The sequence below is a fragment of the Lagopus muta genome, chromosome 10 (assembly GCF_023343835.1).
Source record: "Lagopus muta isolate bLagMut1 chromosome 10, bLagMut1 primary, whole genome shotgun sequence".
In the NCBI taxonomy this organism is placed as follows: domain Eukaryota; kingdom Metazoa; phylum Chordata; class Aves; order Galliformes; family Phasianidae; genus Lagopus; species Lagopus muta.
In genome coordinates, this window is record NC_064442.1 from 1,232,772 (window position 1) to 1,256,308 (window position 23,537).

The 23,537-nt window shown below is 53.5% G+C and overlaps 3 protein-coding genes across 5 annotated transcripts; 2 read left to right on the plus strand and 1 right to left on the minus strand.

Moving 5' to 3' along the window:
• Positions 1–377: 377 nt before the first annotated feature.
• FEM1B (fem-1 homolog B) lies at positions 378–7,232 on the minus strand. The gene is made up of 2 exons (XM_048956461.1): positions 6,784–7,232; positions 378–3,453 (listed from the first exon to the last, which is right to left on the minus strand). The coding sequence occupies exons 1-2, from the start codon at positions 7,029–7,031 to the stop codon at positions 1,818–1,820; spliced, it is 1,884 nt and encodes a 627-aa protein (XP_048812418.1). The 5' UTR covers positions 7,032–7,232; the 3' UTR covers positions 378–1,817.
• A 2,494-nt stretch (positions 7,233–9,726) lies between these two features.
• Positions 9,727–16,097, plus strand: CLN6 (CLN6 transmembrane ER protein). Of its 2 annotated transcripts, none has more exons than XM_048956462.1 (7): positions 9,727–9,846; positions 10,915–11,029; positions 11,590–11,688; positions 13,510–13,698; positions 13,817–13,872; positions 14,237–14,359; positions 15,727–16,097. In XM_048956462.1, exons 1-7 carry the CDS (start codon positions 9,764–9,766, stop codon positions 16,013–16,015), a joined length of 954 nt encoding a protein of 317 aa, XP_048812419.1. In that variant the 5' UTR covers positions 9,727–9,763; the 3' UTR covers positions 16,016–16,097. The 2 variants fall into 2 exon arrangements, with proteins under 2 accessions (XP_048812419.1, XP_048812420.1); XM_048956463.1 differs by lacking the exon at positions 9,727–9,846 and adding an exon at positions 9,937–10,514.
• A 950-nt stretch (positions 16,098–17,047) lies between these two features.
• CALML4 (calmodulin like 4) lies at positions 17,048–22,983 on the plus strand. Of its 2 annotated transcripts, none has more exons than XM_048956009.1 (5): positions 17,048–17,138; positions 17,236–17,266; positions 18,167–18,307; positions 18,707–18,895; positions 19,449–22,983. In XM_048956009.1, exons 1-5 carry the CDS (start codon positions 17,136–17,138, stop codon positions 19,544–19,546), a joined length of 462 nt encoding a protein of 153 aa, XP_048811966.1. In that variant the 5' UTR covers positions 17,048–17,135; the 3' UTR covers positions 19,547–22,983. The 2 variants fall into 2 exon arrangements, with proteins under 2 accessions (XP_048811966.1, XP_048811967.1); XM_048956010.1 differs by having other exon boundaries at positions 17,100–17,138; positions 18,146–18,307.
• The last annotated feature ends 554 nt before the right edge of the window (positions 22,984–23,537 follow it).

Below are 23,537 nucleotides of genomic sequence, written 5' to 3' on the forward strand. Positions count from 1 at the left end.
ACAACACATCAACTGTGTGTAAACATATGTCTTATGTGTATGGAAGTGAGTGACAGCCTTACTGCCTACATCTGTATGCAAATACACATATTAACATGTCTGCATGTTGATATCTGCATTAAAGCTGTGGTTATACAGCTGTGTGCACACATGGCTCTGTGTAGCTACGATGTGAGCAGTTATCTGTGCATACATGAAGGTGTGCACGCCCTGTTGCCTGCAGTTTCCAGCAGAGCAAAGATGGCAGTTTGAGAAGCCCATGTATTTCTAAATTTGCCCTTGGAGGAGACACAACCACCAATGCCAGCAGTACCACCCACCTGAAGCCCTGCTCTTCTTCCTGGTGCTGCACAAAAAAGCCACCCTGCAGCCCAACCCCACATTCAGTGTTTATTTATTTGTCATACAAATAGAAACGTGTGCCATAATCTCGCCTTGGAGTTCTACCCGGATCGTTGTTTAAAAAAAAAAAAAACAAACCTACAGAACATTCTTTCATCATCTGAGGGTTAAAAAGCTGCTTTTAAAATGGCAGAGTCCCCAGGGGGCGGTGAGGCCAGCGACGCAGCACTGCCACAGCATCTGCAGCTCCCAGCCAGGACAAGCCCCGTCTGAGGCAACAGTTCCACTGTACAATCAGCTGCTTACCATAGAAGACCTTATGATAGGAGAGTTCATCGTAAAAATCAGTTTTAAGAGAGATTTCCATAATGAAAGGAGTAAAAATGATGAAAAAATTCTCACAGAGTCCAACTGGGGGAGGCACAGACTCCTGGCTTGTTGGAGGAAGCAGTTTCAAGCAGAATCACGCTCTGAAGGAAGACTCTCTTTGGCGACGACGACCCCGTTAGGAAGATACAGCATTTGGAATCTGAGAGTGCAGCTCCACACACTTTGAGTCCAAGGAAGGTGCGTGTTGAGCGTCCAAAAAACAAGTGAAAAGCGGTTTGAAATGCTGGGACACACACAGACACAGATACCCTGTCCATTCCCCAGGTACCCATGCAGGGCCTTTACATGTGAGGGACTTTCAGCTGCATAAAAGGAAACCATGCTGCTGGTTCACTTTGACCAACGTGCCAGTTCGTTCTCCAGAAGCTACTCAACACTTACCAGAGTATTGCCAATGAAGAGCTTGCTACTTCAACTGTTATGAGAGGAACAGACCACATCTGAATTTGAACCTGTATTTCCTAACAGAGCATCCCTTACTTCGGTAGCTGTTGATAACTGCTGTTCAGAAAGTCATTAAAAAGAAAATTAAAAGCTTTTAAGATGTTACCAACATCTTCAGCATGAACTGAAAGGCATTGTAAGACTGTGAGGTATAAGAGCAATGGGCTGCTCTGTGTGCTGAGACATTAACCACGTAACGACCAGGGAATTCCATCCCCTACCTCACTTGGAGACGCTTTAAAACCTCGGGAGCAGCGTGAGTGGGGCACTGGGGTGCCTTTGTATGGAACCACTCAGAGCATTCAACTGCCATCACCAGCAGAGAGATAGATTTGGAACAAAATATTCTGCACCACTTACATGGGGAATCTTTTTCTTTTGTTCCTGAAAAGAAGGGAGAAAACATTATGATTATTTTTCTAATTAAAAGCAATGACCAAAATCTCAAACACCAGATGTGACTATGGGAAAATCACGTGGCTTTTATCCCCCCCCAGGATCCACATGAGAACAGAGGCTGCAGACCGAATCCAAAGGAACCAAAACGAGAGAGAAACACAACTCCATGTATACACGCATGTCCTGTCGCCTGCAATCGATGTCATCGTGGGATAGCACCACCACAAAAGGTTTTGTGTAGCCTAGTGAAACTTCACAAACTCCTCCAGAGTTCTGGGGATCTGGTTCTGATAGCTGATGTTATAGATCCGCACCGCACGGGCAGCCAGGCACTTGAGACTCAGCTTCATTTGAGTTTTAAGGAGTATTTCAGACACCCCCGTGGTACTTTTATCCAGAGGAGTTTTCTTCTGCTTATTTGTCATGTCTGTGTGGGCTCCGGCCTCCACCAGGCTAATGATGATGGAATGCAACGTCAAGAAGTCACTGATGGGCCTGTGGTATTGGACAATGAGGTGGAGAGGACTGTTCCCCTCGTTGTCCACAGCGTTCACATCAGCACCGCAGTCCAGCAGCAGCTTCGTGACGAGAGCATTCGGGAAGCTGCAGACATCATTGGTGTGGAAGTCGTCCACGGGAGTGCTGGAATTGACGGCGTGGTGCAGCAGGCTGGAGCCATCCCGCGTCCTGGGGTCGAGATGAATCAGGTTGTAGATCTGCTTGTTGATGCGCGACTGATCCTCTTCGCTGCACTGGGTCTTAGTGGAGATGCAGACCAAGTAGAGGAAGGTAAAAATATTGCATTCGTAGTTGTCCATGGCTGTGTGGATGTCAGCGTCCTGGGTGGTTTTGATGCGGGACATGCCTTGTTCTATTTCCAAGACGTTGCACCTCAGAACGCTCTCGATGTCCTTGGCTTTAACCGGCTCGTTTAAGTGTATCATCTGAGAAAAGACCTGGGCAAACCTCAGCAGGTCCCTGTGAGTATTCCTGTTGCCTTTTTGCCTCAGGTGCAAGGCATGGAGCCACAGCTTGATACACTGCTCAAACTCCATGCTATCCGCATAAACAGCCCCACGGTAAATAATGGGGTGAGAGACATCGATGTTGTCCGAGCCCAGAATTCTTTCACGCACAATGAGGCCTTCCATGTGGAGGGCATCTCTGTCCTGCCTGATGGACTCTAATTCCTGAGGAGTTCTGCATTCCGTCCTGTTTCCGTACGCCTCGATCGGTGGAAGAACTTCCTTCTCAATGATATTCTCACTGTCTCTGTACCTCTCCAGCATCGCTAAGTACAGGTAGTGGTAAGTCTTCATGATGTCGTAGTTCTCCCTGTCATTAGCAAATGAGGCGCCCAGCAGCTCCAGCGCCTCGATCCGACTTCTCCTGTTGCAGCCGGCGTGCGCCAGCAGCAGCTCCACCACGTCTGCCTTGCAGCTCTCGGCCGCTACTTTCAGCGGAGTCATCCCGTGGCCGTTGACCATCATCGCCGCCTTCCACTTGACCAACTCCCTCACTATCTCCAAGTGGCCAGCCTCAGCCGCAAAGTGCAGTGCTGTGGCCCCGCAGTGGGCTTTGGCATTGGGGTCTGCATGCTGCTCGAGGAGATACCTCACCACGTCCGTGTGGCCCTTGTAGGCTGCGATCATAAGGCAGGTGTTGTCGTACTTGTTGGCGATGCTGATGTTGGCATTGTTTTCCACCAGGTACTTGACGATGTCCAACCTGCCGTCGAAACAGGCGGCCCTCAGGGGAGTCGAGTTGGTCACCGTAGTGTGATTCACATTGGCTCCATGACTGACCAGCAACTTGACAACCTCAAAGTGCCCCGCTCCTGCCGCGCACCACAGGGCTGTGGCGCCATCGATGACAAAGCTGGAAAGAGAAAGCAAGCAACAAGCAGTTAAACATTTGGCTGCTCTTTTAAATGCATCTTTTAAAGACAGCTGAGGAGAAAAAAAACAACACGCACCTCACCACTTTATAGCCACCCTGTTTCTAAAGGCAAAGAGACTCAGTGGGATAGCCAAAGGAAGAGAACAAGAGACCTACCGAGGAGACCTCCTGCAGGAAGAAGAGCTGGAAGTGGAAACTTCAAAGCAGCCAAGGGTGGAGCCACGTTCTGCAGCAGCGCTTCCTGGGCTGCTTTGAAGATCCTACCTGCAAGCTGCAGCCCCGGCCTGCGGAGGTCTCCGGAAGAACAGCGGCAGGAATTCCCACTCCTTTCATCCCTTGTGCCAAAAACTCATTAAAGAAACAGATAAAGTTTTATCTTTAAGTTTACATATTGACAAAAAACAACAACAAAACTCTGAATTCAGGCACGATTGACAGTGTAACTACAGCATACATTTGGCAGCAAGGCTGCCTTAAGAAATTCATAGCACTTCACTTGTTCCCTGCCCCTGACAGAGAACAGGGGTGCTCTCTGTCACCCCTTCTGCTGTGCCCATTCCTTGACACCACAACGCACAGCAGACCAGCAATCAGATTTAAAAAAAAAAACAGACTTTAAGGAATATAATAAAATTTTAAAGAGGAAGCTATTCTAAGCTGGAGTGCTTCAGAGCTCTGCTTTGCATTACAGCCCTGCAGACAGCTTGCTGGCACTCGTAAACGTGGGGACAGTTAACTCCAGCAAAGCCTCACTGCTCCTTAAGCCATTTTCATCCCCAAATCTTCAGCACCTTCTGCGACTACAAACACAAGGGCTGATGTCCTTTCCATTCCCCTCCATCTCTGAAGCAGCACTTAAGCACAGTTCGCCCTGCAGGCGATATACATTGCAGGCACAGCCCGGATCACAGAGCAGGGAGAAATATCTGATTATTTCCATACGTCCACGCAGTCACGTTTTTCAGAATGAAAATATCAGGAGACACCGGCTCACTTTCAGCTTCAGCAGCAATTTTCATCATTCTACAAAGCTCTGCAGAAGCAGCTGGTTGCCTGTTTGTAAATCCAGCATCTCCAGACAACACTTCAGAGGCCACTTAAGAGCTCTGGCACGCAGAGATGTCTATATAACAGATGTGGCTACCTTTGTTCCCAGTAAGAAGTTCCTTATTTTGCACATACACAACCACATCAAAGTACTTTTCTATTAAAACAGAAGTAAATCAGGATGTAGGCCCTGCGAGTGAACACAAGGTAATTTACTAATGCACTACAGGCCCATATTTACGAGTCAAAAGCTTGGAGCCCAAACAAGGGGGGTTTCTGGGCCACCTTATCACAAAAATGAAAATAATGCCAAGCATGATCTGGGATCACATGCTGCCTTTCTTCTCACCAGGCTGCGACTCCTACTGAGGCCAGGGGAGAGGTGATGGCACACTGTGCCCATTGTAAGTCAAACAACACCTCCTTTAATCTGCATCAGGCAGAGGCTCTGGCAGGCAGATCAGCATCCCATCAATGCACAGCACGAGAGAAAATCCAGCAGCACAGGGGAGACAACAGCCCTTCTATCACTTTCTGTCAACACAGGCCCTTCTTTTATCTAAAATAAGGACAGACATGCCAGCAGGTATTCTCAACCAGTTTTTACTTGTGAAAAGAGGGCTGAAAGAGGAATAAAAAAGCACACACACAGGGAAGCCAGTTCCTCCCCCTTCATTCAGCACTCAAGAAGCAAGTCAGCCTTCCCCTGGGTTAGGTGGAGCTGCACAGACATCTCTGCAGCTCATCAGGCAGGAGCCAGATGAGAGATACAGGGGGACGGTGACGATCCCTCTCAGTATCTGATGGGAGCTCTCCTTCCTGTGCCAGCACACAGCCAGCTACCTGCTTAACCTGGAGCTGTTCAAAGGGTAAAAGGTCCTTCACGATTCCTGGCTTTAAGAATGACATATGGGCAACTATTTGACAAGAGTTGTGAAAGACTTTAAAAACAAGAGAGGTAATGAAGCTTGTGACAACAAAGCAAAGGAACGTGGGAGCACAATGGCCTGCAGGTTGAACACGAGGACAGGCAGAACCACTTCAACACCCAACAGAACGGATGTGCTGCTCATTTGCTGTGAAGAGAACACTGCTGTTAAGAGTCTAAAATCTATTTAGAAACAGGCTTTCTGCAGCCAGCCATGCCCCCCAGACGAGGAGCAAACCACAAGCATTCATCCTGCTGCCACACAGCACCATGAACCCCAGCTCCTGGGCAATGCCCTTGTTCCTCAGCACAGCCCGTCCTAAACCATCGCATTTTCCTCCCTACTACCCTGTGCCAGCCCCCAGCTGTGAGGAAGCTGCTTCTTATCCCAGCTGGAATGGAAAAAGCCTCACCTGGAACAAGCAGGTGGCACCACCCCACTCTCATCCTACTTGCAGCCTATCACAGAATGCTTGATGTCACAGAAAAGCTGCTTTGGTGCAGAATGCATATGGGGTCACCTGCCCACCAGGCTAATAAAACCCTGCCTGCAATCTCAGCTTGAAGTGGTAAAGGCGCATCAGGTGGCTGGGACAGCAGTGCCATGCCCACCCCAACAGCCCAGCCACCAGCTGAGCAATGCCAAGCAGGCAGCCACAGCCTGGTGCTGGCCCTGGGCACAACGTAACATGTCCAGGACAGACTATCAGCACAGAATCATAGAACTGTCTGAGTTGGAAGGAATCTTTGAAGGCTATCTGCTGCCACTCCTCTGCAATGAGCAGAGACACCCTAAGCTCTATCAGTGCCCAGAGCCCCTCCAGCATGACCTCAGGTGTCTCTAAGGAGGGGACATCCACCGCCTCTCAGGGCAGCCTGTGCCAGTGCCTCTCTAGTCTTACCGTAACAATTTTTCTTCCTTACACCCAGCCAAAATCTCTTCTCTCCTAGTTTGAGACCATTTCCTTTATCCTATCACAGAGACTACACTGAAGAGACTGCATCCTTCCTTCTCAGATGCTGAAAGGCCTCTCTCAGCTCCCCCCAGAGCCTTCTTTTCCCCAAACTGAGCAGCCCCAGCTCTCTCTTAGGGGAGGCGTCCCATCCCCTGGGTCACTTTTGTGGCCCAAAAATGCTCCAAGAGAACCACAAGACACCTTATGACAAAGCCAGGACAGGCCGTGCACACACCATAACCAGGCTCCGGCCAAACCACCACCGGGCCCAAGGCAGGGCTCAGATACACCGTGACCAGCAGCAGCTCAGGCCCCATCCAAACACCAACCCCATGCCCAATACCAGGCCCCGGGCATCGGGCAGCCGGCCCTACGTACCCATCAAAGCGCACGGTGCCGGTCTGCTGGGTCTGCACGCGGTAGTGCTCGAGGAGCAGGCGGACCACCTTGGTGTGGCCGTTGCGGGCGGCGATGATGAGCGGGGTGGAGCGCTGCCCGCCGTGCTGGCTGACGTATCCCAGCAGGTACTTGATGTCGCTCTCGGAGCGGTTGAGGAGCAGCGCGGCCAAGGTCAGCACTCGCCCCTCGCTCGCCGCTTTGTACACGTACCCCGCCAGCCCCTCCATCGCCGCCTCCTCCTCCTCTCGGCTGCGGCCCCGCCGGCCCGGCCGGCCCTGCTCGGGCCTGCCCGCGGCCGCCGGGGCCGCTTCTCCCTCCGCCTCCCGCTCCGTCCTGCCTCGGGGTCCGGCGGGGGGCACATGCGGCCCTCTCGGGGCCAGCCGCCCCCCGGGCCCGGCGGCGAGGCGGGGCAGCCCCAGCGCCCACCTCCTCCTCCTCCTCTTCCTCCTCCTCACCCACGACCCATCCCGGCGCCGCCGCCCCCGGCCGGGACGCGAACCCGCAGCCCGAGGCGGCGCGGGGTGGGGTGGGAGGGGGCGCCGGGGGAGCGGACCGCCGCTACGGGTCGCCGGAAGGGCCCGACGGGGCGCGCGCCGGGCACGGGGCTCTCGCGGCCGCTCCGCCCCCGATTCCGGAAGTGAAACCGGAAGTGAGCGCCGCGCGATCTCCCTCGTTGTCCACCCGGAAACAGGGAGCCGCGCACAGACGTTCCGCGTTACGGACTCCATCGTTCCCCCTGACCCCAGCGCCGCTGCCCGTCGCGGGGCCTCCCTCAGCCCGCTCGGCGAGGGCAGCCCGGCCTTGGGGTTGGCCCCTTGGTGCTGCGTTTGGGTTGAAGTCACGCGTGGCTTAAAGTTGCCAGCAGCTTTACAAGTCCATCCCCAACAGGGCGCACACAGGTGTGTCATCCCACTGAGCCGCCCCCCACCGTGCCCTCAGCAAGACGCCTCGAAATCCCCCGAGCTCCCCCTGCGGCCTGGGGTCCCATTGGCACGAGCGATGGCACCGCGAGCACAGTGACAGACGGCTCATGCCAATCCGCAGACCGTCTGCTGCGCCCCATTGTCCTGAGTGGGATCCGGTATCAGCCCAATAAAGAATTAATGGAGAGCCATGCAACCGGAGCTGTGCGTAGGCTGCAGCGTGCATTATGCATGGCTGTGTGGCCCGGCCGTGCTGCGGGCAGTCACCAAAAGGAGCCCTGAGGAGAGGGGTCGGGGTGTTCAGTCAATGGGGATCAGCCTCACGCAGCCCGAGCTGTGCCCAACACGAAGAGTTCATGGTGAGTGTAAGTGGAGTTCTCCGTTACCTCCGCCATCCCCTCTGCCTTGCAGGGTGTTCGCATTCCCAACAAAAGCCATGCTCCTCGATGCACAAACAGCCACGAAGGGAGAAACCAGGTCCATTCTGCAGCCTCATCGCAGCCTCTCCTGCCATGCTCGATGCTGTCAGGACCACAAGTCATCATCATGCAAGCTGTGGCACAGCCTGCAAACACTTCCAGTCTCATTCTCTGCAAAGAGAGCTCTGTCGTCCCAGCCCGGCAGCACATACTGGGGCCGTGCACTGGGTCACTTTTGGTCACAGAAGGCAGCACAGCATCAGGAGGTTTGGAACTCTGTGATCTTTAAGGTCTTTTCCAACCCAGGCAGTTCTCCTGACTCACCAGGTTACACCTTTGTGCCAATTGTGTGAGGCAGCGTTTGCACTCCGTCAGCCTTTTCCCACTTCCAAATCTCATTTCCTCCACCAGGTGAGGACTCACATCTGTGCATGTGATGGCACTTCGGGACCGATAGGGTTTTATTTCTAAAGAGCACTTAAGGAGTTAAAAATCGTCTCACTCTCCTTCTTCTATTTCAAAAATAGCAAGGATTATCTGAGCACGCTTTGGACGGGGAAATAAAATTTCTACGTGGAATACAGGGGACGATTGCAGACTTGAAGGGTTTTCTGTGCGTTATCTCTCCACTCTGATAGCTGGAGGAGGAAGGAGAGTGATGCTGTGCCCACAGAGCAATGCCTGCTCCTGGTTTTGGGGTGGATTTCAGCCCTGGCGCTCATCCTGCAGGGCACTGCGTGCAGAGGCAGCAGCAGCGTGCTGGCCGGCTGCTTCCCGTATCAGGGTGCATAAAGAGGGGGACAGGAGGATCATGGAGGCGGTAACGATCATCGTTTGAAAGAAATAATTAAAAACAATCACGACAAAAAACAACAAAAATAACAACGAACGCAACAATAACGAAAACGGACAGAATACAAACACGAAGAGTCGCAATAACGAAGCCCGTTACAGCCCCTCCGACCCCGGCTCCCCCCGGCCGCTCCCTCCGCCCGTCCCGCCGCCCGCAGCCGCGCAGCCGCCCGCCCTCCCCCAGCGCCGAGGCGGGGCCCGGGCAGAGCAGCACCGAGCCGAGCCGAGCCGAGCCGAGCAGAGCGGCACCGAGCCGAGCAGAGCAGCACCGAGCCGAGCCGAGCCGAGCCGAGCAGAGCAGCACCGAGCCGAGCAGAGCAGCACCGAGCCGGGCCGGGCCGGGCCGGGCCGAGCCGAGCCGAGCCGAGCCGAGCCGGGCCGAGCCGGGCCGAGCCGAGCCGAGCCGAGCCGAGCCGGGCCGAGCCGAGCCGAGCCGGGCCGGGCCGAGCCGAGCCGAGCCGAGCCGGGCCGAGCCGGGCCGAGCCGAGCCGAGCCGAGCCGAGCCGGGCCGAGCCGGGCCGAGCCGAGCCGAGCCGAGCCGAGCCGGGCCGAGCCGAGCCGAGCCGAGCCGAGCCGAGCCGGGCCGAGCCGGGCCGAGCCGGGCCGAGCCGAGCCGAGCCGGGCCGAGCCGGGCCGAGCCGAGCCGAGCCGAGCCGAGCCGGGCCGAGCCGAGCCGAGCCGAGCCGAGCCGAGCCGGGCCGAGCCGAGCCGAGCCGGGCCGAGCCGAGCCGGGCCGAGCCGTGCCGGGCCGGGCCGGGCCGGCGCATGCAGGTCTCGGCGCGGCGGCGGCCGTTCCCGGCTGCGGCTCCGGGCTCCCCGCAGCCCTCCGGGCCGCTCTACGCAGGCAGGTGAGCGGCAGGGGAAGGGTGCGGGTGGGGGGGATATGGACACGGAGGCGGCCCATCGTGCCCAGTGCTCCCGGCACCATCCCTGGGATCACCCGGAGCGCCCCTGCCCGCATCTTCCTGACCCCCCGTCCCAGACCATCGTGGCTGTATCGGATGCCCAGCTCCACGCAGCTCCCTCCCTGCACACATCACCCTGACCGCCCCCTGGATCAATGTGGACCCCTCCGGTCCCTCGCAGCCCCCCCGGCCCAGCTCCTGCCGGGTACCACCTCCTCATCCGAGATGCTGCAGTGCTCCCGGGCATCCCTGGTGGTTGGGTGCCCCAGACTTCATGGCAATTTCTTAAGGGAACTACGGCTCTCAGGCTCATCCCGACCCTCCAGGGTACCACCATCCATCCCACAGCTCCGTGCTCATCTCGGGGCTCTGCTCCCAGCACCCCAGAAGAGCACGTGGCACCTTGGCCCTAAAGCAGCTGCTTTCCCTTGCCATAGGCAGGTGAAGTCCGGGGGGCTGCCTGGAGGAATGGGCTCAGTGGGGCCGTTCTGCAGGGGCAGGGATTGGGATGACCCTGAGAGCAAAGGATGAAGCTGACGGTGAGGCCGGACCATCCCCATGCTGGAGCACCGCAGGGCAGGGATACTTTCTTGCATTCAATACTTTTTTAGGTTGAGTACTTTCATAGCATTTGCCACTTTCTTTTTCTTTTCTTTTTTTTTTTCTTTCTTTTTTTTTCTTTTTTTTTTTTTAGCATTGGAAGCATGGTGGGAGCTTTGTTTTGTCACACACAAGTTGAAAATAGTTGCACTTCATTCAGCATTCGGGCTTTGCATCCTGCTTTTGTGCTCCCACCTCAGCCGGGGAGAGCCTTCATAAGAGACGTGTGGGTTTTTATTCCTGCTGCTTTACCTTTCCGTGCTGCCTCCTCCTCTGCTCAGAGCCCCAGCTCTGTACACACACCACCGATCCCAACCCAGCAGCAAAGCACCGGCTCTGGCTGGGCACGCAGCACTGCAGCCTCCTCCTGCCTTCCCAATCCCCACTGATTTCTCCTTCTGTCCCTACCAGGCATGGGGCAGCAAAGAACGAGGACACCTCCAAGACCTCCCCGTTCCACCTCGACCTCTGGTTCTACTTCACACTGCAGAACTGGGTGCTGGACTTCGGCCGTCCCATCGCCATGGTGAGCTGGGGGTGGCAGAGCAGTGCTGGTGCATCCCCAGCCCCATAGGTTTACTTTTTCATAACACCTGTGATGTTTCTGCTGCTCATCCCCGTCCCTTTGCCTGAATGTCTTGAGCATGGGGCTCTTGCTCTCCACATAGCATGTGGCAGGAGGTTTTTTTGAGGCCTTTGCCCTAAAAATGAGGTTTTTTAGTGCTGGCACCTGAACAGAACAGCGCATTTGCACAGATCACTGCTGTTGGGTTTCTCAGTGCTTTCTCAGCACTGCAGGAATGCACAGCTGAGATTCAACCACACTGTTCCTTTAGCTCCTGTATCCCAATGGTGCCAGAGGGATGCTCCCTGCAAGAACAGCTCCCCACTGTCATTATTAGCAGTGTGAAGCATCGCAGAGCTGGCCACCAGACCACAGGCCAGCAGCCAAAGCCCCGAACCAAGCTCTGCTCTGTTCCCATCCCAAAGCAGGTGTGGGGCTGTGAGTGCTCCCAAAGCAAGGTGTGGTAATGGCGAGCTGGGCCATAGTTGTGCACTGATGCATCTTTTTCCCCCTCTCCTCAGATAATCCTGCCGCTGGAGTGGTTTCCCTTGAACAAACCGAGTGCTGGAGATTATTTCCACATGGCTTACAATGTTATAACACCGTTTCTTCTGCTAAAGGTAAACCATTCTTAACGCTGCCAGCTGTAAAAGCGGGGCGAGTGGCACTTCTCAGGTGAAACCACTCCCCAACCACCACTGAGCCCTCCTTGTGCAGTGCAGAAGGAACTGAGGATGCTGGCTGCTCAGGATTGAGGCAGTGCCCACCTCCTTGCAGCCCACAACCACCTCCCCACCTTTCTGCGCTCTGGAAACTATTCTCACCTTTCCAGCAATTCCCCACCCACCGGCCATAAGCCACAGATGTGGGGCTTTTGAGGTTTTTTCTCCTGCTTTGAGGCAGTTTGGTGGCTGTGAGCTCGTGGGAGTCAGGCTGCTTTCCCATCCGTGTGCCGTCAGCTGGAACAAACCCGGTCCGACCGCATTCTGCTCCCACATGGCTCAGCCTCTGACAGAAGCTCTGATCCAAGGGGAAGGCTGCAGAAGTCAGAGCCCGGGAGAAATCCCTTCGCTTGTTCCCATGCTCCCTGCATGTAAAAGCACGCCGCTTCACCCTTGAGCTCCACGTTCAGAACCAAAGCTCTTCGCCCCAAAGTTCTTTGTTAAGACAACACCCACCCAGACCTTACGGGGCAGCTGGAACTGCAGCAGGTTTCCCAAGTCATTCAGTGCTTAATTACACTTGTTGTTCAGCATTAGAGCTGCGTCTGTAGCTCAAATTCATCCAGCCACCAGATCTTGCAGCTACGTTTTCAGGTTAAGGACTGTCCTGTCACTGGGAATCTTTTCCTATGAAACACTTGGCAGTGAGGAGATACAAAAAGCAGTTATAAATATATTTTAACCTTCGTTAGCCAGGAATTGAATTACGTCCCAAGATGGAAATGATTCTCTCTTGAGTTTGGGAGTGATTGAATTCCTTTGGGGCTGGAAAGCAAAGCTCAGTCCCAGTCCTGGTGGGGCTGTGGGCACTTTCACACTCAGTGTGAGCTGTGCTGAGTGGCACAGCCAGCTTTTGGGAGCTCAGTGCTCCATAGGACACAGTTTGCTGCTGTGGTCACCCCGTGTAGCCCTAAAGGACACCTCTGCCCTTCTTCCTGCACCAGACGGCAGCTCCCTGAGCCCGGGGCTCCCCTCCCCAAACCGTGTGACAGTGGCAGCGGCTAGAGAGAGGGAAAGTTAAGCCACAGAATTAAATACAAATAAGGAGCTTTTCTGCATTCGTGCAGACGAAGGGCTGCAAAGCTGCTTTGGCAGCGCGGGGCTTGCTGGGTCCCAACACCGCCGTATCTCCGCCTGGCGGGCTCTGAGACCTGCCCCATCCCCAGGCTATGAGGGACGACGCTTCCCTGCCCACAGCGGGTGGGCTGAAATGAAGGAGGGCTCATTCCGCTCCACTTCAGGAGCAGAAAGAGAGGGAGGGCTCCACTTCCATCAGGAAGAAAGGAGAACAAACCACCCAGCAGAGCCCCCTGCAGACCCTCTGTACGGGGATGCGGCGCAGAGGAGCGGTGCGGGAGGTCCCTCTCACCGCTGGAGGGCACAGAAAGGCTGCTGGAAGCACGAGGGGAGGCGAGCCAGCAGCTGCTGCTTTGAGGCTGGTGAACGATGCTTTTGGTCACGTCTGGGGAAGGAATTGCGGGGTGTCCTGGTTGGGAATCGTGGCTCAGTGTGAGCGGTGACTCAGGTGTGAGTGCCCCAAAATGTGATTTATCGTCCCAAAAAGGGATGGAACGCATGCAGGGAACAGAAAGCTGCACAGGCTGCGCTTTTCTGCAGGTCCCTGCATGGCGTGGGGGTGACTTTTGCAAAGCGGGAGAGGGATGAATTTGTCACAGCATGGCTTTGTCCCTCCTCACTGCTCAGTGTCTCCTTTGGCAGCTCATCGAGCGCTCCCCAAAGACGCTGCCACGATCCATGGTGTACGTCAGCATCATCACGTTCGTGATGGGCGCCAGCATCCACCTGGTGGGCGATTCCGTCAACCACCGCCTCATCTTCAGCGGCTACCAGCACCACCTGTCCGTCAGGGAGAACCCCATCATCAGGAACCTGAAGCCAGAGACGCTGGTAAAGCCACTTCTTTATATCAGGGCTTAAAAAACCATCATCATCGTCGTTGCTTGTTCTTATTTGGGAGCGTGCCGTGCCCTCTCTGCCCTTTTGAATCTGTTCCGTTGCATTGCAGATTGATTCCTTTGAGCTGCTGTATTACTACGACGAGTATTTGGGTCACTCGATGTGGTAAGCGCTTTGCAGGGTTGATCTGGAGGGCTCAGAACGATGCATTGAGGGGCAGAGCTGCTCGCTGCGCTCCGCTGCAGTGCTTGCAGGGATCTCTCCCTCCAAACGCTGCCCATTTCTGCCAGCTTTTTTTGATCCCCATCACTTTGGGGATGTGCAGCCATGGGGAGCGGCAGAGCAGCACTGTTCCCCCCTCCTCTTTGCAGATTCACTGACAGTTCTGCTCCAAAAATGTAAACCTACAAGCACCACCACCCTGCTTGTTTGTTCAGATGATCACACTAACGAATGGTCACAGTGGGGGGGATGGACACCAAACAGGGCTCTGAGCCCCCAGCTCACCCCAGGCTGCCTCTGCCCCCAGGTACATCCCCTTCTTCCTGATCCTCTTCATATACTTCACCGGCTGCTTCACACCCGACAAGGATGAGAGCAGGATGCCAATATCTGCACTGCTGCTGACGGGGCCGAGCAGCCTCTATTATTGGTGAGTGCCCCACTGGGGCTCTGGGGGTGCCAGGGCAGAGCTGCAGCTCCCGTGCCAAGCTGGAAAATCCAATCAAATCACCTTTGAGAGCTGGGATCACTTCAGCACTGCGTGTCCCTGTCCCAATTTGAGGTGTTCGGTCACCCACTGTGTCACTCCCCCCACTGGCACAGCTGTCCCAGCCCTACCTGCTGGCATCCCATGCTTTTCCCACTCTTCTGTTCCTTAGGAATCCCAGCACAGGGTCCATACAGCTGCAGCCTGAGCTCCCACCCCCCCGTGCTGTGGGCAGACAGATCTGCATGGCGTTGGGATTCTCCTGGTGCCACTTTCCCTGGAGCACAGGGATGTACACCAACACATCCTGCAGGGCTAAATGGCCTTTTGAGAGAGGTCTTATTTATTTCCCATATTCATTAGCCTCCTCTTCCCAGACAACTTCCCTAATGGCAGCCAAACAACTTCCCATTCATTGTCAGTGACTGCGCCTGTGGCTTTGACCCCTGCTGAGGCTGTTCTCATACACTAAATTAATTTTTGATCGTCAAAATCATCAGGATGATTTGGTCAGTTCCCACTTACCCTGCTGCTCTGCCTTTAAATACATCAGCCGAGTCTCTGCCATTCCAAGGAAAGCAATTTAAGATGCTCTGAGCACAGTTCCACCCACCAGCACGGGACCAATCCTCAGCACAGCTCCCTACAGGGAGGCATCCATGGGTGCCCCCACCCCACAGGCTCCTGGGGGCTGGTACCCAAAACAATACCTGGCTTCCAACACTCCCCATGAGTTTGCTGCCTCTCTGCACTCCCCCAGATGAGTGCAGCACCCTGAGTTACACTCACGGTTCTGCGTGGTGCAGGAGAAAACAAATGGGTAACAAGCCGTGGGTAACAGTTCCTCAGGTCTCCCATGGACAAGAACCAAATCCTTCCCATTTCTCATAGACAAGGACCAAATCCTCACTATTTGCCATTGACAAGGACCAAATCCTCACTATTTGCCATTGACAAGGACCAAATCCTCACTATTTGCCATTGACAAGGACCAAATCCTCACCATTTCCCATTGACACAAACAAGAGCCAGGGAAGTATGAGAGCTGTTCCCCCCCGCTCCCCAGCCTTTTCCTTAAGCATTCAGGACTCACCGCAGCCATTTCTCTGGATTTCTGGGCTGACAACAAGTGCCATGTATCCCATTTGGAGCCAAGCAGGGAGAACACCAACCCAAACAGCTGCTTTAATGGGGAAAGAACATTGTAGAGTGCTTGCAATGGGCTCCTACAGTCAGTACGAACCTTTTGGACAACACTGCATTGCTGGCACATGTTTTGGGGTGCACGCTACAGGTGCTTTGCTTTGCAGGTACCTCGTGACCGAGGGGCAGATCTTCATCCTCTACATCTTCACTTTCTTCGCCATGATGGCTTTGGTGATGCACCAGAAGCGCAAAGGGCTGGTGTTGGACAGCAACGGGCTCTTCCTCTTCTACTCGTTCATCATCACCTTGGTTCTGATTGCTGTGTGGGTGGTGTGGCTGTGGAACGACAAAACCCTCAGGAAGAAATACCCCGGGGTGATTTACATCCCCGAGCCGTGGGCTTTTTACACCCTGCACATGAGCAACCTCCAGGCGGCGAAGGAGAGTTTATAGGTTTTGATATTTGGGAGCAAATCAAAGGGAAAAAAAAATAAATAAAAAAAATAAAATCTAGTTTTTCTAATGTAGAGGTGTTTCAAATAAATCCTTTGCCCGACATTGGCTGCAAGGTGAATGCTGTCAGCCGGGGGGCTTCGCTGGGAGCCCACCTGCAATATTCAGCTGCTGGAGGTGGGGGCTGCAGGGGAGGATTGGCTGCGCTGGGGGTGGGGAGCAGCAGGGGGGGCTGCTGTGCCCGGCCCTGGTGGGGCTCTGGGCAGACTGAGCTGAGCTCACATCAGGGGGGGCTTTGGGGTCCCTTCCAACCCAACCGTTCTGTGATGCATTACCAGACGTCGATGTATTATCATCAATTGGGGTCCTGCTCTTTGGTTTATTGCTTATTCGGGACACGTTGTGATACGTTCATATGTGGGAATGATTATTTAGGGTTGAGCTGTAATGCCTGCTCGGTATTTTTATAGGAAACACTCGACCCCACAAAAAAAAATAATAATAATAATAAAAATAAAAAAAAAAAAAGGAAAAAGAGGGAAAATAAAAGAGGAAAAAAGAGAAAAGAGGAGGAAAAAGAGAAGGAAAATAAAAGGGGGAGGGAGGGAAAAGGAGGAGGAAAAAAAGGAGAAGGGAAAAAAAAGAGGAGGAAAAAAAGGAGAAGGGGAAAAAAAAGAGGAGGAAAAAAAGGAGAAGGGAAAAAAAAGAGGAGGAAAAAGGAAAGGAGGAAAAAAGGAAGAAAAAAGGAGGAGGAGAAGAAAAGGAGGAGAAAAGCAAATAAAAGAAAATAAAAGGAAAAAAGAAAAATAAAAGGAAAAAAGGGGGGAAGAAGAGGAGGAAAAGAGAAAAATATGAGGAAAAAGGAAGAGAAGGAAGGAAAAGAATAAAAAGGAAGAAAAAAGGAGGAAACAAAAAGGGAGGAAGGGGGGAGAAAGAGGAAGAAAAAGGAAAAAAAAAGGAGGGAAAAAAAAGAAAAAAAAAAAAGAGAAAAAGCCCAGCGGAACCATCCGATCCCCCCCCGCCTCCCGCCCCGCTCCGGCTGTTATTTCAGCCCTTCCCCGCCCCGCCCGCCGGACTTCGGCCCTTCCGCGCCGCGCGGTGCGACCCGCGGAGCTCCGCCATGGTGAGGTGGGGGGGGGTGGGCAGCGCGCTGCGCCGCGTCCCCGTAACGATGTTGAAGTTTTGGTTCTTTTCTGTTTTTCTCCTCTCCCTCCCCGCAGGCCAAGTTTCTGTCCCAGGATCAAATTAATGGTATGTATTTATGGTTGCTATTATTCCTACTTTCCAGCTGCAGACCCTCGCAGCAGAGGGTGTTGCCCCCTCCTTTTTCTCCGAGCAATCTCCCTTCCCCCCGTGCCTTCCTCCCCCCCTCCCCCGCCCCCCCCCCCATCCCACGGGGTGTGCGGGGTCTGGGGGGGCCACCATAGGCAGAAAGGCTTCAGCTGCGGTGGGAGCCGAGGGGCAAACCCGGCTGCCAGCCGTATGGGAGGAGGTGGGGAGGGGGGACGGACCAGGGACCCCCCCCCCCGCCGCGGAAGGGGCCCCGAGGAGGGGGTTGGGGGCGGGGGCAGCGTGTGCACAGCAGTGCTGCAGAGCAATAAGAGTATTATGGCCAATCTGCTCAGCGGGATCGCGGCGGGGGGAGCCGGGGCCGCGGCCCCACCGGGACCCAATGCCTGTGGGAGGGCGGGGAGGGGGACCTCGGGGGGTTTGTGCCATGCTCCATCCCTTCCTGCTTTGCAAGCCTGCACTTTTAATTGCTTCTGGCACTTTAAGAACAGAATCACAAATTCCCTGAGGTTGGAAAAAGTTTCCAAGATCCCCAACCCAATCCACCCCAACCATGCCCACATCCCTCAGTACTGCAGCCCTGTGGTTCTGAACAGCCCAAGGGATGGGGACCAGCCCCGCTGCCAAGGCAGCCTGTGTCAATTCATTACTTCTCTCTTGGAAAAGAAACTGTTCCTTTGTATCCAACCCAAACACCACCTAAGGCCAAAGCAGTGTTGGAAAAGATCCTCCAGGATCCCCAACCCCACCCCTATCCCTGGCTTCAGTCCTCCCCTCCCTGCACCACAGGGTAAGGAGACACCCAACACAGCCACCTGATCCCCTCGTTTGCCATCATAGAGACTTTTGGCTTTTAATTAGAGTTCAAGGAGTGCTTTTCGCTCTACGACAAGAACCACAAAGGGAAGATCAGGGCTGCAGACCTGCTGGCTGTGATGCGCTGCCTGGGGGTCAGCCCCACGCCGGCTGAGGCACAGCGGCACCTGCACCTGCACAAGATCGGTGAGTCCCAAACACACATCCCAACATCAGCCCACCAGTCCCAAACACACATCCCAAAATGGGTCTGAGAGGGAGGGCACAGGGAGCGAAGCTGGCTGATGCTAGCAGGAGACGGCTGGGGGTATTTTGTGGTTAAAATGTTGATTTTGTGGAGTTGGGAGATGATGGGAGAGGAGGAGGGGGCTGTGTGTCACTGTGTGCCCCAGGACCTGGCACATAGAGGGGGAGTTCCGAGCTGGGCAAAAGAGAACAGCTGTACGTGGGCTGTGGGAACCACCAGCAGTGCTGCCCCTGTCAGACAAAAACCAGAAGGAGCCCCAAGAAGGGAGGATGGGGGATGTGGGAAGTGGTAGAACTAGCCCAGAGTCCAGAGCTGAGCTTTTCTCTCCCTTCTGCCAGAGCGCAATGCAGAGCTGGACTTCTCCACCTTCCTCAACATCATGTACAGGCAGATGAAGCAGGAGGAGCCTGAGAAGGAGATCCTGACGGCGCTGGCCATGATCGATCGGGAGAAGCGAGGGCTGATCTCTGCTGCTGAGCTGAGGGCAAAGCTGACACGACTGGGGGAGAAACTGTCTGAGGAAGAGGGTATGGCAGCTTCTGACCTCCCACTCCTTCTCTTCCCCGTCCCCCTGTCCCATGCATGCACACAGAGCGCTCCCACAGCCTCATTAGCGTGCTGTTCTTAATTACACACCCATCAGCGTGGGCTCACCATGCTGCTGCCAACCCATGGCCACCACCACTTGTCCAAACAACGCAGAAGGACAGCAGTTAAAAGCACCTGATGCTGACCTGACCCCATCCCACCTCAGCTGTGCTGTAACTCAATGCGCTCTGACCCAGTGACAACCGACCCTTTCTCCCCTCCCCACGTTACTTGAGTGTTCTGAGAATCGTTCATTATTTTTCAATTGAAGAATTAATTACACCAGCAGGATGTTCTCTTTGAGAGGAGGAGCAGAGTGCTCAGCCTGCTCACAAAAGCACACCCAGGTCCAGTAACCGCAGACTGGACGGCACCTCCAACAGAGCCTGACCACCTCACAAACCCACATCCCATGTTCCTTATCGTTCAAGCAGCACAGTACCACTGACCTACACCCAATACAGCCTTGTATTTCCTTTTGTTTCCTTGCAGTCGACGACCTGCTGAAAGAAGCCAAAATCGGGCCAAATGGCACAATTAAATACGAAGAGTTCACCCACACCATTTGCCTCCCCCCAGTCGATTACTGACAGCAGGAGGGGTTTGCGAGCAGCAAGACCTGCAACTTCTCTTCACTCCATCCTTCCTCATCACCACCTGCACTCAGGAATCATCATTTGCCTTTGGGAACCCAGGGGCTGCCTTGGCTGCGCTTCCCCAGGACCCCAGAGAAGCGGTCTCTCAAAACGCGAGCTGATATTGAAATAAATGAGGTGTGACGTTCCCAAAAGCATCGTGCTTCACACCACTTCTTATCATACAGCAAACCTACAGCCACGTCCTGCTGTGCTCACACTGCCAGGCCCTGCAGCCTGACCCAGCAGCAGAGCTCCCGGCCACATGCTGCCAACAGCAGTGCTGCACATAGAAGGGGTGCAGCTGGGCGCGATGCCTGCTGGCTGCAGGGGATGCTGCCAGCCTCAACGTGTGGCAGTTCTCATTCCCCCCTCCTGCAGCGTTGCACTCTGCTCAGGTGCAGCATCACACAGGTTGGCTCTGTGCTGTTCAGTTGCCCCTGCGTTCAGGCAGCACCTGGGTCTGCTGCTGAGCGCTGGGCTGGAACACATTCCTGCAGGTGTCTGGCAGGGAAAACAGGCTATGGAAACCCAGCTTTCCATAATAGCAAAAAAAAAAAACACACCACCAAGCAAAAACGCATCTCTAGACTGCTCAAAGCTGAGGTGATGCAGGGCAGTCAGTGTTCATCCCACCTGCAGCATGGCAGCACAGCTGAGGACTGAGGGCAGCACACAGCAGAGCCATGAAGGCCGAGCAGGGCTGGACTCAGTGCACATCCCCACCACCTCCTGCTGCCTCTCCCTCTTCTCATTCATTCTGCAGCAACCAACACTCCCTGCTCCATCTGTGAGACAGCCAGCAGGTAAACCCTCACAGCAAGTCAGTGCAGTGCCTTCAGGCTCTCAAAGGCACGCAGCACAGCTCCAGCACCATCACACAACCTGTGAAGTCAGGCAGGAACTCCAGCAGCACACCACTGCTTAGAAAGCAAAGCACCAGCAGGCTCTTCCAGCACCCCAGCAGCACGGCCACAGCTGCAAGGCAGCAGCAGGAATCACCCCATGCTACAGCAGCAAAGCATTCCTGCTCACAGGGACCTGGGCCACCAAAGACCCCCAGCCCCCCCAGCCCCCACCCTGCTGCGTGTGGCTGTAGGAAACACAATGTAGCTGAATGCTTTTTATTACATCTAAAGAGTTCTACATAAACAGGTAACATTCAATAGGTAAACCATTTGTTTGTTTTTTTTTCCAATGCATATAATAAATATTTTCACTTGGTACTTTTATACAAACTGACATTGGTCTACTATACATCTTTAAAAGCCATGTACTGGTTTGGCATGCCGTATGGAAACTATGAGAAAGTTTTAAGGCAATGAATGACAGGTCTGAGTTAATGGTCATTTTAATATTCTGCTTATATACATTTTTTTTTCCCTTTGTTAATTAAAACAATTAACAGCAGCACTTTGGGGGACCACCAGCAATTTTCCCTTGTTAGAAATCTAAGCTCTGTTAAAAAAAAGAAAGGAAAAAAACCCAAAACAGTTACACTGACAAAACAAAACCCTTTCTGAATATATTTAAAATGTGCTTCAAACCCTGAAATGTGAACCCGCAGGGAGGAATTCCCATCCCACTGCTCTCCCCACAGCGCTGCGTATGGGGGCCGCCCCACAGCCGCCCTGCATGGGGGGCAGCAGGTCGGCCTGGAGCCACTACTGCAGCGCTGATGGCGGCAGCACAACGCTCTCAATGCAAGCTGTGCAGACCGCAGTTCCAAGCGGTGGTTTATTCCCTTCCAACGCAGCACTGATGCCCACCAGCACCCAAAGCCACGTCCAGCCCATGCTGTGCACGCACCCTGACCCCACGCAGGGCTCCCACCCCCAGCCCTCCCCTGCAGGAGCTCAGGGATGTGAACCACAGAGCGCGGCCGCCCAGCATCAGCAGGCAGCGCTTTGCAGCTCTTCTCCTCAGCCACCCGACGGCGCGGATCAGAGCTCCGTTTGCAGGGAACTTTGAGAACTCAGACTGAGACTCCTACCAAGTCACGTTAGCTGTGGTCAGAGGCACAGAGATGATCGACTATACAGCACAGCCCAGCGTGAGACACCAACACTCAAAGCATACGGGATTCACACCGCAAAGAGTTTCGGGAACGTTTCTCTCCCTTCTTTGCAGAGCAACGAGGTCGGAGCCGGCAGCAGCAAACTGAGCAGCCTTCCTTCCCTCCGGGGCCACGCAGGAGGAGTGCAAGACATCACCAGGCGGCCTCACTCTCCAGGCGCGGGCAGCGAGGTGCCGCATCCTGTCTCACCACGCCTGCCACAAGCGGTCTGACACGTGAACGACAAGGATTTCAATAGCGTGGTGCAAACGGACGCAGGCTGCTCCTCTGCTCCTCTTCAGCACGCTGCTCAGTCAGTGGGACATCGCCTCCCTGCGCTCTGCCAACGTCTCTGGCTGCTCTGCTTTACAAGAGGCGCGGATGGGACGCGGCTGCTCTGCGGCACGGGGCAGCACGCACGGCTAAAATGCACCAGACATATTCCTCATGGGGCTTTAATCACTTCGAAATCAGACTGAGTTTAAAAAATAAGTATTTCCCATTTTCTATCCTTTTATTTTATTTTTTTTTTTAACTGACATTTAATAAATTATAAAATTGGTGTATGGTGAAATATATATATATATATCAGCCAGATATGTATGAAATACACATGCATGGGAAAAACTATTTAACTCACTTTTAACTCACACACACGGATCTATAAATACATATATACACACACATATACATATAAACACAAACGTTTGTTTTCAAAATTCAAGTCAACTATTTAGTGGCAGAGGGATGCTGTAAAAACACTAAAAACAATTTTGATGCCACATAATCATGTGAACCTTTCAAAGAACCATACAACTGATCATACAGCAATACCTAATGCTACTTGGATTAACGTGTTTTTCTTCTTTTTTTTTTGTCATTTTTCTCTTTTTTTTTTTTTTTTTTTTTCCTTTTTTAATTAATGCAATATTTTGAGACAACTTCATAGGCAAAAGGTGGCCCTCGTCAATGCTCAAAGCAAACTACAGCTGCAATCAACAGCTTGGGACATTAAAAACTCAGACAAGCATCTGCTAACCTCTGTATTCCTCACTCTCTTTCCTGATAAACCTGTTACCTGCACTTTCAACCAGTTACAAAAATAGTTTTCACACCAGAGGAAATCATTTCTCTCTGACGCGGACTTTGGGACACAAGAGAATCACCTCCTTCCCTCCCCCTACTCTCACTTTAAAGAATCTCCTGAAAAACTGCATTCCAGCTATTTACACGTTTCTCTGTAACAAGAACGGATCAGCCCAAATGATCCACCAGCTCTTACAAAAAGATTTTCCTATGTCACACATGGCTGAGAAATAAAAAAAAAGAAGTGAAACCAGGAAGCAAACGTGGCTCCAAGTGCAATGGAAGTGAATGGAAAGGAATGGGGAATCAAAATAATCACCAAGCCAAAGGGAGAAAACTGAATAGGAACCCATGACCTTGGGAGACTGCAATAGGCAGAGATGGGTTTAAGTGCAGGGAAGGGCGCCGGGCTTCTTTTTGGTTTAACAGACTCACATTAAACATTGAATATCAACTTAACTCGGTGAAGGCGAACTCAGAAGACAGTGTACCAAGACCACTATCAGCTGCACAAACCATGCAAGAGAGCGTTGGCATTTGGATTTTCTTCCTTTTGCTGACAAGTTCACTGTGAAGCAGCAATTTGATGTACTGCAGCTCAAAGGAGGTTTTCCCAGCCAGCAGGCAGGCCCAGCCCAGTGGGCCAGCGCCACACACGTGGCTGACCTTAAAGCACAAGCAGCTCCACACATCTCAAACTGACACATGCTTAATATTGTGATTAGGATCTGAAGTTATTTTAAAAGGGTTTCATAGTAAGTTGTTAGAAACAAAAACCTACAGTGGGATGTGTCGATGCTTTTC

Coding starts and splice junctions, on each gene's coding strand:
- FEM1B (XM_048956461.1), bottom strand. CDS start 7,031: ATGGAGGGGCTGGCGGGGTACGTGTACAAAGCGGCGAGCGAGGGGCGA. Junction 3,454..6,783: donor GGCACCGTGCGCTTTGATGG/GTACGTAGGGCC, acceptor TTCTCTTTCCAG/CTTTGTCATCGATGGCGCCA.
- CLN6 (XM_048956462.1), top strand. CDS start 9,764: ATGCAGGTCTCGGCGCGGCGGCGGCCGTTCCCGGCTGCGGCTCCGGGC. Junction 13,699..13,816: donor ACCTGAAGCCAGAGACGCTG/GTAAAGCCACTT, acceptor GTTGCATTGCAG/ATTGATTCCTTTGAGCTGCT. Junction 13,873..14,236: donor TATTTGGGTCACTCGATGTG/GTAAGCGCTTTG, acceptor CTCTGCCCCCAG/GTACATCCCCTTCTTCCTGA.
- CALML4 (XM_048956009.1), top strand. Junction 18,308..18,706: donor CCTGCACCTGCACAAGATCG/GTGAGTCCCAAA, acceptor CCCTTCTGCCAG/AGCGCAATGCAGAGCTGGAC. Junction 18,896..19,448: donor GAAACTGTCTGAGGAAGAGG/GTATGGCAGCTT, acceptor GTTTCCTTGCAG/TCGACGACCTGCTGAAAGAA.